At 37.2% G+C, this 14,087-nt stretch overlaps 1 protein-coding gene across 1 annotated transcript; it reads left to right on the top strand.

The window, feature by feature from the left end:
• Positions 1-6,158: 6,158 nt before the first annotated feature.
• Positions 6,159-12,199, top strand: LOC111948304 (C-type lectin domain family 4 member M-like). Its single transcript, XM_023960649.1, has 13 exons — positions 6,159-6,284; positions 6,543-6,587; positions 7,388-7,432; positions 7,825-7,881; positions 8,321-8,380; positions 8,489-8,554; positions 9,566-9,628; positions 9,941-10,003; positions 10,197-10,259; positions 10,522-10,569; positions 11,305-11,447; positions 11,651-11,745; positions 11,837-12,199. The coding sequence occupies exons 1-13, from the start codon at positions 6,236-6,238 to the stop codon at positions 11,982-11,984; spliced, it is 945 nt and encodes a 314-aa protein (XP_023816417.1). The 5' UTR covers positions 6,159-6,235; the 3' UTR covers positions 11,985-12,199.
• Positions 12,200-14,087: the final 1,888 nt, after the last annotated feature.

The raw sequence follows: 14,087 nt of genomic DNA, 5'->3' as shown, positions 1-14,087 counted from the left end.
CACGCTGCAGTTAATGCTGATGGTTGTTTTTTCAGTTCAGCTAATAGCTGGTAAATCTTCTTTTCTCTTAACTGCAAATGGTGAAACTGTTTTTATGGTGAGTCTCATATGTGCTGAATGTTATATTCTATGAGCACTGCGACCTGATAACATTCCAAGCACGCAGTTTTTGCACTCAGCTGCGTGTTCATTTTTCCTGGAAAGCTCGGCACTCCACTTCAACCTTTTCTTCTTTTTGACAACATTTTGGTAATAAGTGTGTCACTACTGATCATTCTTATAGCAACATAACAGCAGTGAGGCTTGTGGGGAACCAAACTGCATCTTACTCAGATGCAGAGCTGTTAGGTATGGAAGCATTTGTGTAGCATAATTAAAAACAAAAGTCAAAACCAGAAATTCCGAAGGAGGCTGTGGTCCCAGAAGACGGAAATGTTGCTACGTAGTCCTGAGAAGCTGTGTACAATTATCAGGAGAGCACAGCCGTCACAAAGTCCTCTAAAAAGGTCGCTTACACAAAGCTCCACTGCTCCTAGCATGTCTGTGTCTCTTAGCAGCCGGACACACGGATATAGGACTGACGTCATCGCCCCACCTCCCCTCTGGAAATACTAAGTAGAATTGAACAGTGTTTGCAGGGTGGATGTAAAAATGAAAATGCAATCCCCTCTTTGCAGTTTCATTTTAATTATGACACAGAATAAGCGGTTATTAAGTAGAAAATAAAAAATCATTTTGAAGTATTGATTTTTCATTTTAATTTTGAGTCATTTGATGTAGCTTCATTTTGACAATAAAAAAGCATTTCTGTTAATCCATTTTAATTTTCAAATTAGACATTTCTAAATGAATTTTGCTACACATTTACCATTTTCTTTATTATTTGAATTAAATGACCGAATAAGCTGTGTTGGAGAAGAAAATGAAAAAGCATTTTGGCGGATTGTCTTTTGTTTTTAATTATGCTACACAAACGCTGCCATAGTTCCCATAGTTAGGTTTCACTTTTGGCATGTGCATATATGCCATTTCACTGCTTTTGCTTTTTCTTTGCTCCCCCTAGTGGCGGAATTGCATATTTTGGTTATTTCTTTAAAAAAATAATAAATTGTCCCAGGAATGGACTAGAAATCTGCTTTTTTTTAAACATCCTTAAATTTTATTCCTTATGAGAGGGCTGGATTATTTGCCATCCTGATGTGCGTAATTTGAATTACTTTAATTACCAATCAAACAATAAAGTAAAAATATTGAATTTACATGCAATAAGCACGATCACAGCATAAACTTAACCCTTGTGTTATCCTCAAATATTACTAACACATTTTACCCTTAGGGTCAATCTCTCCCCAGAGATATTTTCCTCCTGAAAATGATTTACATATAATTGTAAGTTTTTGTGTCGGGCACATTGTTTATTTTTTGACACATAAATAACCCCTTGATAATGAAACAGATCAGTGGTTTGACCTCTTCTCTAGCGCCACCATCAGGCCAAACTTTAAAAATAGACTGAATGTATCTTGAAAAGTTTTCATAAAAATCCTCTTAAATTTACTGACAAAATTGATGACCACCATAGTTTGAACCCTATTGGTTTTGGTGATGATATGTCCTTTGCTGTAGTGCCACCATCAGGTCAAACTTTCAGTTTTAGAGTTAGTGTGTCTTGAATATCTTTCATCTAAATCTTTTCTAATTTGGGGTGCACATTATGACTCCCACAGAATGAAGCATATTGACTGATGTTGGTGACCCCCCCCCCCTTTCCCCCTGTCCCCCTGGCCACTGTAAGTGGCTAAAATGCGTGGAGGGGGAGGGGCCTAGAGATAATCGAGCGCACGTAAACATCTGTGAGAAGGAAACGGACACATATCACAACCTGATATGCACGTGCGTCTTGAGCCATGAGCAAGCGAACTATTGATTCGTTCTTCCGACCTGCGGCTAGTGTACCAGTGCCAGAGTCTACAGCAGGGTTCTCAAACTCGCGGCACGTGGGCTATTTGATATTTTGCGGCCCCTGCCTTAATATGAAAGTTTAATGTTAATGTGTCCCGCCAGTTTGTATGAATAACACTTTTACATTGTCGTGCGCGGAGCTGACAAAGCAACCAATCACAGTGGGGTATATGACTATTGGGGGCCTGACATTGACCGGGCTTGAAAGCAGGAAAACATTTAAGGCAAGAAACCTCACAGCCCCCTCCCCGGACCACATTAAGGAGTTCCTTACTTTCCTTTTTAGAACGTATTTATTTGCTCGTAATTTTCTAAATACTTACAGTCCGAGCTGAACTTTTCTCTGGGCCACACAGACCTGGATGAGGGCGGCGGTTTAACCCCGACCAAATGGTTTTCATGCACGGCTGTCACTGCAGCACACCGCTCCCGCGGGAGATGGTCAGCTGAGGAGAATAAATGTCCCACACCCACATGCGTGACAGCTGACGGGGCTTGAACATTAAACATGTGCGAGCAACAAAATTTAGTCTTAGACGCACTTAAAACGTGTGGAAAATGCAACGATAGACGTGTTAAAGATGAACCAGGGCCTCGCCTGGATCGTTGGGGTGACAAGGGGGGGGATGAAGGCGAAGCTGTAGCGAGACTGAAGGAGAACAGGAAGTTGTTGTCCTTAACATTCAATTTAGTTTTAATATGCCTCTCCCCTTTAGTATGATCTGTGATATTATCTTTTATAATTATTTTAGTGTTTTGTAATGGATGTAGCCTTTTTTTAATCAATTGGTATTTTAAATTGTTTAATTGATCACTGAACTACAAAAACCCATCAGGACACATGTCCCATAATGCATTGTTTTATAATCATATGGGCAGCTTTCAGTCAGTGCAGTGCTAAATTTCCAGCTGTGTTCGCGTAGGTTGGGCCTTGCCCCCGCCCCTTTCTTGTGATATTATTGTTTTGATTGACAGGTGATGTTGAACCAAAAACAAAAATATACTTCTCACACCAGGTGATCTGTGCAGCGTTGCGTCCATCTGGGTGATCTTAAATTATTGTGCATATTGGCTGCACCTATTTGGTGTCACCAACATGAATTTCCATCCCCTAATGTTTACATACATTTAAGTTTTGTTTGAAACTGTGAAATGACCGAAAGGTTACTACGGTAATCACTTTGTTACTAAAAACTTTTTATTCTAAATGTATGGTATTTTCTTTACTGTGTGTACTGTCATGACAGCAATGGTGCTGTCAGTTTACCTTGTTGTTGCATCTTCAAAAGTGCAGAATAAAATGTGACACTGAATTTGAAACAGCACATTGTAATTTCTGCATCTATTATTAAAGTATTTATTAGTGATACAGTGGAAATTAGTAGATTTGGTTATCATGTTGATTTACGGTATGCAAACCTAAATTTTCTGGTTGTGCCCCTAAAATTTTTAATTGGGGGCCACAGTGTTCCGCGTTAAAAAAGCCCTGTAATCCCTCTGCCACTTTCAGGATGAAGATGCTTCACTAAAGAAGATGCATTCTGAATCCATTTCAGAAGCTACTATTTAAGCTAGGGCTGTTGAACACATACAGACATAGTTTTTCTCTGCATGCTTTCAGTCTCTGATAGATTATTTAGGTAACCACAGATGCTCCTTCAAATACAATATAATATTGTATTTATTACAAAATTTTAGGAGATGGGATGTCCAGGATTTTTTTTTTAGTGTCATTTCTATCTTTTCACTTTCATTCTATTTTCTTTGTAGGGGAAGGTGACATGACAACTAGCGGTGGGAAAGGAAGGACTGTATGGATCCTTTTGAACTCACCATTTGTTGCCATCTCCAGTATCTACTCTAACAATGACCCTTGTTTCTTTGCAGGAAGAAGTTGCCTTACTACTCGGCACCATTGAGGCAGCCAAATGGTGCAAATTGCAGTCCTTTAACCCTTGTGCTATCCTATGACCCCCCCCCCCCCTCCCTTGGCGTGTTCTCCCTACCATGACAAAGGTGGATAAAGGTGGAAAGATTTCATGTAATCCATGGACACCAGTGAAGATCACAAATCATTGAAGAAAAAAGGTTCAGAGCACTGTCTAGTCTAGATCAGTGGTCCCCAACCACCGGGCGGGACACTTGGCACCGGGCCACGGATAATTTTGGCACCGGGACGCACAGAAAGAAAAAATAATTTCCATTTTATTATTTTTTTCGACAAAAACGTTTTATTTTGAAAAGTGACCGGATTCTCTCTGTTACATCCGTCACACTTAACGCACGTCAAAGTCGCGACACTAAACATCACGTGATACACACCTTGCGTTGCACCTCAACCCCCCCCCCCACATTTTAATAATAATAATGACAACAGAAAACACTAATCTCTGCCACTGAATGTTGTGAGTAGTATGTAAACAGGCTCTGTGTGGGAAATCACCTGTTGCAAAAAATCCATATTTTAAGCAGGACTCTTGGTGGCCTAGAGTTAGTTTTTTTTGTCTTGAAGTCGGAGCCCGTTCTCCCGTCTGTTCGTTCCTGCACTAATCCCTTATTCATTTGCAAGGAAACGTTCCACATTCAACTTTTTTCGTGTAGCACGCCGTTGAACCATTTTTAGCCCTCAAGTGATTGAAATGTAACCGACAGATTTCTGTCGATTTTTGAAAAACAATTTTGTTTTCAGTATAAAAGATCGATGAACGACATGTCCTCTGGGGGGGGATCCCCAGACATTCCCCGACACGTAGTCTCTCCAGCATGTCCTGGGTCTTCCCCTGGGCCTCCCACAAGAATCCGGTTATTTTTCAAAATAAAAGATCTTCTAAAATAAATGATCATTGAAACTGAAAAGAAAAAAAAAAGAACCAGGTGTAATTAATTAATTCTTCTGCGACCCGGTGCCAATTGATCCACGCGCCGCTACTGGTCTCCAGCCCTGGGACCACTGCCCTAAATGACTGTTGAAACATTTCATCTATAAGTCATAATGAAGAATGGACACACCTAAATTAAAGAAACACAATGCAAAGTCAATAAAAACTGAGACGATTCAGTTTGTTTTAATGTGTTACTAATTTTTTGCCTGTGCTGAAAAGAAGAACACGTGTGTGTTTGTTGAGTTTTCTGTTACATCTCCTGACTTCTAGGAAATTATGAGTCGGTAACTCACAGTTAGAGAAAAGCAGCGGATCATTTTTTAGAGAAGTCTAACATTTCCTTCAATTTTATATTTTTAAAGCATAAGCATAAAAATATCTAAGCATTCACTATAAATACATTACAGGTTTTATTAAATATTTATTTTGATTTGTTAAAAAAGGAATTAAAATCTTAAATTTCCTGTTCTTGTGGCAAAGACTTATCATGACAGTGGAGGGACTCATTGATTTGACCAGAAGCAGAAGAAAACATGCAGTTAGAAGTCATTGGAAAAGCCCCATAAGATGACAGCAGAGAATCATGGAGGACCCAAAAGAGACGGAGATCTCCATCTTGGACCTGGAACCGTGTTGTCAGTGACTGAGGACAAAATATCCCAAAAGCTAAATGTCAAGCAAGAAAGAAAACAAAACTGACCAAAGTCAAAATGTGGAACTTTCAAAGCTTATTAACTGTTCAGGCCACAAATGTCTTTTTGAGTTTGTTTGCTTCTTGTTCTTATATTGCTGAATTGATAAACTTAACTCTTTGGTTTCATAACAGCTGTTAGAGGATTTTACATTTTATTATTTTTTTTATTTCAATTGATGATTACAGTACAATGATTGAGGGCAGATCTGAAGACAAAAACTGTCAACCTGGTACTACAAGGCTGTTTGTAATAAACCTATTGATAAGTGTCTTTAACACAACATGTGTCTTCATTGCAGCATTGGTCAGCACTTTTTACTTTCTTAATCCAGAGTCATAACTAATATTTAATCATTTGTGTGCTTCCTTGTGGAGTTTTGTGTCAGAATGCTTGAGGATATTTCTGTTTTATGTACTTAGGTTGGGCGTTTTTTCACCATAAACGGTAATATGATCATCAGGATGTACTGTAACATAAACTGGCTTCCAGGACTTGAGGTCATATTAATTTCTTCTGCTTTATTTGCTTCATTTTAGGATCCGGGTTCTGTCTTTTGGACTGAATGTTTGTGCATATGCTGATGATGCCATCCTGTTTGATCAGGTTTTGCATAAATAAGGCCCCATGATGAGCTCCTTCTGCACTTCTTCTTCTTGGTGTTTGTTGCTTTGTAGCATCAGGTGAACATCTGGGACCATGATTTCACCACGATGGATGATCCTCGTCTGCTTTTCCCTGATCTCAGGTACCACACAGCTGTTCATGGAGTCATTGTTTCTCCTTAGTTGAAGAAAATAATGAAACTATTGATGAACATTTACAGTTCAAAAGTTTTGAAACTTTTGTAAACATGAACTATTGAAACCTGAATTTAGATTGAATTCCATGATTCTATTATAAATTATTTCTAAACATATTCAGTTTCTTTGTTTATGTATTAATGAAGGTAAATCTGCAATCATCCACCTTTAAAGTTCACTAACTTCTTCTTTTTACTTCTTAGTCTTTGGGACAGGAGAGAGTTTGACAACAACTAAACCATCCATAAGTGAGTGTACCTGAAATAATGCTGGTCTGAATCCCTACAAATAACTGGGGGTTGTGTATAATAACAAGCTGGACTGGACCACCAATACAGACCACCTTTACAAGAAGAGCCAGTCCAGGTTGCACTTCCTCTGTAGGCTGTGCCCGCCCATTTAACATAATAATAATAATAATAATAATAATAATGGATTAGATTTTTCTGCGCTTTTCAAGACACCCAAAGCGCTTACATTGTGTCCATTATTCATTCACTCCTCACTCATACTTGGTGATGGTAAGCTACTGTTGTAGCCACAGCTGCCCTGGGGCAGACTGAGAGAGGCGTGGCTGCCATTTCACCCCTACGGCCCCTCTGACCATCACCGGGACATTCATGCACCAGTGGAGCCACACTGGAGGCAAGGAGGGTGAAGTGTCTTGCCCAAGGACACAACGACATTTGGCTGGTGGGAGCGGGGAATCAAACAGCCGATCATTGGTCGACCCGCTCATCCACCTGATCCACTGTCGCCCCGACATCTGCTCCAAACTGCTGAACATGTTTTATCAGTCTGTGGTAGCGAGTGTCCTCCTCTATGCAGCGGTGTGCTGGTGCAGCACCAGTAAGAAGAACATCTCCCAGCTTCTTCATCATTCATACATCAACAGATGTCATAAATGATGTTTCTATTGATGATTTTTCCTAAATAGCTATAAGAAGCTACTTATAAATCTGGCAAATTATTCATGTTTTAATGATGGTAAATCTGCAATCACCTTCCTTTGGTCAAAGTTCACTAACTTGTTGTTTTTGCTTCTTAGTCTTTGGGACGGGAAAAAGTTTCACGACAATTAAACCATCTAATAGTGAGTGTAACTGAATTCATGCTGGTCTAAATCCTCACTGCATCAACAATAATCATAAATGATGTTTCTATTGATGATTCTATAGCTAGAAGGTTCAAATCTGGCAAAAGCAATAACTGAAGGACTTTTCTGAAGAACCAAACTGTCTCAGCTAATAAGGTTAACACACAGAGTCTAGTTTATATGTATGAATTTGCAAAACTACAACTCATAAAAAATGACTTTTAAAGGTTGTTTTCCTGTTTTCTGAGCTTTAGTTTAAGAAAATCCCTAAATTCTAGTTTGTTATAAGTACGTTCAACAAATCATTTCTTTAAGCTGTTATGTTAGCTGTAGTTTAGATGAAGAATGACGCTGTGCTTTAGAGCTTATTCATATTTTATTTTCTACAGCTGTGGCACCAAGTTCTCTGGCTGCAATCATTGCTGGGATGAACAAAGCGATCGCTGGTAAGTCAGAAGATTTTTTTGGCTTTCTATAATTGTTTATGTGATTATTATTAAATCCTTTTTTTATTAAGTTACTGAACACCAAATCATTATGATCTCATAGTTATTTTAGTTTTAAGTGTGCTTAGTTTTAAAACTATTCATTGTTTGTAATAAATGAAACAGCTTTTTCCATATTTTTACTATGAATTTCATGTTAAGTCGTAAGAGTTTCTATATTTTTCATTTCAGATTTTTAACTTTCTTACACAATATTTAATGGTTTTGAAATACATTTTTCAAAATAAAATGAAAAAGCTGGAAATGTTAATACAGTTCAAGCAGGAATCATATCAGGTTTTTTCCTGATATTTGTTGCAGCTGAAAGAAAGAATGAAGCAGAAAATCTGACTAAAACGAAAATGAAGACTTCATTGTTATTAAAAATATTTTTTTTCAGATCTGAATGCCAGCTATAAAAAGCTCTTAGCTCAAAAAAAGGGGATCTCATGTCCATGCAGTGAGTAGAAATATAAAAAACTTTATTTAAATGTGATCAATTCTACAATAAGAATAAGATCTGCTTTATTAAAGAAAAAAAAGAAACAACTGACTGGTCTTTTTTCAGACGCCTCTGTGATCCAAGCTTGTAACAACCAACGAAATATTCTGAACAGAGGACTGATTTCATGTGGTAAGTAGGAAACCATAACTACTTTTTTATTTAGTCAAGTTATTGATTTCTATTGTTTGCTTTGCTGAGAAAATAAGAAGAATCTTAAGAGCCATCCGCGAAAAATAAAAAGAACACATAATTTTATGTTCATTAGTTTTTGATCAAACAAAAATGTTGGATTGATTTGTTAAGAATAACCCAAAAAACACTAATTCTGATGTAACATTTGGTTATTATAAAGACAAGACTTTTTATTTGAGACCATTTTCATACAAAGAAAAGAAGAATAAATCATTTTCATTTTGCTTTCACACCAAACATCCCATTATCAAAAAAAAAAACAAAAAACAAAAGACATCCCACTATCAAAAACTAAAAGAAAGAAACGTTCCTTCTATTCATTCATTTTCTTAACCAGCTGTATCTCTTTCGAGGTCACGGGGTCACAGAGGTGATCCCGGCTACTGTTGGGTAAAGGTGGAGTCCAGCCTTAAGAGGTCGCCGCTCTGCTGCTGGGCCAAAATTAAATATTCCTTTTTTAGAATTCTGTTTTGTATCTCGACAGGAGCTTAAATCATGCAAAAACTGTAAAACATGTCACCACTTTGAAAACTTAAACTGCTAAACAAAATATTGGAGCATATTGAAAAAAATGTGTCTGTTCAAATATTTATTGTGTGTTACTCATCCAGAGCAAGGAGCAAAAGAAGCAAAACTGTCATTGCTTTTTACTCTGTATTGATTGATAAATAGAAAAGGCAAAAATGTGTGCAGGCATCAGGGAAATGAAATAAATGATTCTTGAATGAACTGCTGATTTAACATTTCCCTGTAAATGCAGTTCAAACATGTGGACCAACTACTACAGCCAAGAAAGAAAAGCTGTTTATTGCAGCTTTTTGCAGAGCAAACATCTCTTGTGACCAGTTTTGTACAATTCTTCATTTACCCTTTATTGTTCTTAAAGGTCTTTTTTCAGAATAAAAACTTTTCTTTATTATTGTAAGAAAATCTTGCTTTTTTCCTCAGATTCACAGCTGAAGTCACTGATTGCCCAGAGAACCTCACTGCAGCAACAAGTGAATGCCCTCAGTAAGTGTGAGAAAGTCAGGATCCTTTGTTGATTTAATTGATAGATTTAGGTACAAACAGTAAAATGACATAAATGATTCTTGAATGAACTGCTGATTTAACATTTCCCTGGAAATGCAGTTCAAAAATGTGGACCAACTGTTGCAACCAAGAAAGAAAGGTTGTTTATTGCAGCTTTTGGCAGAGCAAACATCTCTTATGACCAGTTTTATACAAGTTTCCTTTTACTCTTTATTGTTCTTAAAACCCTTCCTTCAGATTTAGAAACCTTTTTTACTATTCAAAGAGAAAATCTTTCTATTTTTCCCACAGATTCACAGCTGATTTCAGCGAATGTCCAGAGAAGCTCACAGCAGCAACAAGTTAACGTCCTCAGTAAGTGTGAGAAAGTCAGGATCCTGTGTTGATTAAATCAAATCAAATCAAACGTTATTTATATAGCACTATAGATCTCTAATGACCAGTTTTGTACAAGTCTTCTTTTACTCTTTATTGTTCTTAAAACTCTTCCTTCAGATCAAAAACTTTTTTACTTTTGTAAAAGAAAATCTTTTTATTTTTCCCACAGATTCACAGCTGAGGTCAGCGAATGCCAAGATAAACTCACTGCAGCAAGAAGTAAAATTCCTTAGTAAGTGTGAGAAAGTCAGGATCCTTTGTTGATTGAATTGATAGATTAAAAAAGAAATAAATTAACAAATACTTGATTAGGGTAATGAATGGATTATTTAAAAACCTAGAAACTTTTTTTTTAATTTCCTCTTGGATTATTAAAGAACTATTCTATTCAATTCTATTCTAAAAATGTTGTCTACAAACTTTGACTTTTGAACAAAGAAATTCTTTGATCAGTTAAAATGTGTTTTTTTTTTTTTTTCTTTTTAACTTCACAGGGTCCCAGTTGGATAAACCGAGAAGCTTACCACAGAACCCGATAATTAGTAAGTAGAAGACAGTCGGTCAAGAAAGCCATTGAAAATATTCAACTCTTTTTCAGTTTTGCTTTTTAAACAGTTTATTATTTGTAATGGAAGTGATCTCTAGATGTTTTTGTCTGGAATTGTGTTGTTCAGGTGATGAGCTTGAACTGTCTTTAGTTCAATGATCATTTCCTGACTGATGTAGAATCAATATTTTCATAGGGAGACATTCATCCCAGCTGTCCTGCATGTTTTCCATGCTCTCCCTCCTTATGCACACCTGATAATAATTTTTGCCTCATAAGCAGACGCCTGACAATGACAGCCATCAAAGGAAGTTGTATTCGATCATGGTTGGATTAAAAAAATGCAGGACATGATGATGAATAGGGATTGGTGTTTTCTGCAGTATTGTTTGTTTTTATACAAAGCTTGAGCTGTTTTTTTTTTTTGTTTTGTTTTTTTTACATGAAAGGTGCTATGTAAATACAATTAATTTGAATTTGATCCCCGAGGATCACGGTTGGGAAATATTGTTTTAGAGTACATAAAGAAAACTAGAATCAAGAAAAAAGGATGATAATTGTGGATGACCTAATGATATGAGACAGACTGAGTGTCTTAAGATCTACAAGAAACTGTTCTAATAGTTGATAAATCTGACTTTTACTGTTGTTACTTTCTTGTTTGTTGTTTTAGTTCTTGTTTAGTCATAATTTGAGATTATTTTTGAACTTGAAATCTTTCCTCCTACAGCTAAGTATCAGAATTTGGGTTGGCGATATGTCCGTGGAAGTTTTTATTACGTCTCTACAACCACTGCAAACTGGCAGAACAGCAGAAACTACTGTTTGTCAAAGGGAGCAGACCTGGTGGTCATCAATGATGCTGCTGAAAACGTGAGAACACAAATGTTTCAGTTAGAACCCTGCTAACCATTAACCTCTGATTTATATGGAAATACTTGATTACAAAATGCTTTTAATAAATGATAGAAAACGAGATCCAACAAAAAACAGTAATTTAATTCTGAAACACTGAAACTGAAACAACTCTGAAACTTTATATCTAAATTAATAACTCAAATGTCTTCATAACAAAGAATTTCGTCAGAGAATTTAAACGCAAGGCCTGGATTGGACTGTACAAATCAGGATCCACCTGGATATGGGTGGATGGAAGTATCCTGTCACCTAGGTATAAGCAGTTTGATTATTTAAAATTGATCATTAATTATGAGAAATAAGTGTTAAAAAAATTCACGTTTTGTTTGTGATTGTGTTTTCAGTGTCAGGTATTGGGCTTCAGGAGAACCTAACAATCGGTGGAACCGGGAAGATCGTGTGGAAATACGGATCTACAACAACTTCAACAGCTGGAATGATGAACCTGGGGCCACTAGAAACTACTGGATCTGTGAAAAGAAAGTTGTTTAGTGAAAACACTGGGAACTTTCTGATCATTGAATAACATTAGCTTGATATTTTCTGAGCTTAAAAACTTCATGCAGATCATCTGCTGTCCTTTCTGCTTCACTTTTCAGACATAATGAAAACATTAATTTGTGGGTATGATGGGGTTGATTAAGGAATTTAATCTTTTACTGCTACTGCATTCTTTTCCTTGGCTCAATAAAGCATCGCAAAATGAATTCAGTGTGTCCTGAATATCTAATCTAATGAATACCTATCAAGCAGATTGTTAAAATCAGGTCCTGTTCAGAGAACATCATCCAAAAACTCCCCATCAGAATGGAAACTTGAATAAAAACAAAGTGGGTGTCAGAGATGAGATAGATGGAGTCTGCTTGTTGTCATCTTCAGTCACATGAAATCCACTGTGACCCCGATGACCTTCATGTCAGCTCTTTAAGGCTGTGTCACACTGCTGCTATGTACAATTTGCACATTTTTCACGTATGACGTATCTGCCTTTTATGATACATGCATGAAATACGTCAGGGGTGTCAACTCATTTTGGTCTAGGAGCCAAAATTTAATCTGCTTGGTTTCATGTGGGCCAGACCAGTAACATAAAAGCAAAGTAACTTATGGTCAGCTTGTTTTCCTTAGCTTTGTTTTTGTTTTTGTTTTTCTTAATTGGAAAAAATGCCTCAACCAACATGGTAGCCTAATACTTATTATTACACATTCATTCACAGAGGCCAATGGATCTAAAATAAAATGCATTTCACTTAAAATAAATGGTTTATCCAATTCTATACAGACTTAATATCTGACACTGAAGCAAACTCAATAATAAACTCAAGAGGGGCTACAGAAAAAAATGAAACACCCTGCCTAAAATGTAAATGTGAAAATCAATGAAAATTTTACCTAAATTAAACTTGCAAACATTTGTGAACACAAGAATTTGGAGTTGACCTCCTTACTCTCTTGAAACTTCACCTGGCCGTCAATATCAGGATTCAAATTCTGGACAGCAGCACATTTTACTGTCATTCAAGTGTTTAAAACACAATGTAATGTCCAATCATCTGTTCCTGGTTACTGACTGAATCTTGTGGAAACACCTGCTTTCTTCCTGACCTTTGATGGGGCGCCATCAGTGACCAGACTGACATCATGTGACCAATTCACTCAGACATCGTCCAGCGCAGTAACTTAGGAGCAGACAATGTCATCAGCTGTTGTTGTGTCCATCAACTCAAAAAAACTCTGCTGTGACGGTCTCTTCATCACCTCAAATTAATATGCACCGTTGTGCAACTTGTGTGATGTTGTTGCTTTAATTAATACAGACTGAAAATGCAATAAATGACTGGATTCTGTCTTTCAATTGGTGTCCAAGTCTCCTCAGAGATGTTGTATCTGCATACGTAATCCTTGACAGACATATGTTGGCAAAGATCGACTACTTTTTTGGCCACAAGACTTCTGCAGCCTTCAGCATTTTTTCACAAGTTAACCATCTTAAAATGGTTTGGATGTTTGCACCAACTTATAGGCAATAAGGTGTCTGTCACTGCTCCATCACTGACGTCACGGCTGCAGTAATTGCTGATGGTGTGTTTTTTTCAGTCCAGCTAATAGTTAGTAATTTCTTTTCTTATTAACTGCAAATGGTGAAACTTTTCTTTATGGTGAATCTCAACGTGGTGCTGAATGTTATATTCTTTGAGCGCTGTGACATCCTTATAATTTTACTCTTCATGAGTGGGACAGATTAAACCATCTGGCGGGCCGGATACGCCCATCAGGCAGTATGTTTGCCATTCTGATATGTGTAATTTGTGTTACTTTAATTACCAAATGAAAAAGTTCAAATTTTGAATTATACATGCAATAACTATCACAGAATAAAATTAAAAGAAGTTACTCAGGCCGTAGGTCGTAGCGTCGCTCCCTCTTGAAGACAGCTTAAATTATGATAAGGTTCAACCGGCGGTAGGCTTTGATAGTGAGGGAGGCTGAAGGGCGGTTTTCCTCGTTCTAGCCTCTCAGTGCTCTCTAGCACGGGAGATGTCTCCAGGTGCACACGGTCCCCCATGCTCGGGACGCAGTTGTCACGATCGCGGC

The sequence above is a fragment of the Oryzias latipes genome, chromosome 1, assembly GCF_002234675.1.
Source record: "Oryzias latipes chromosome 1, ASM223467v1".
Lineage (NCBI taxonomy): Eukaryota > Metazoa > Chordata > Actinopteri > Beloniformes > Adrianichthyidae > Oryzias > Oryzias latipes.
The sequence above is the reverse complement of the archived record's forward strand: the minus strand, read 5'-3'. Positions and strand labels throughout refer to the sequence as shown.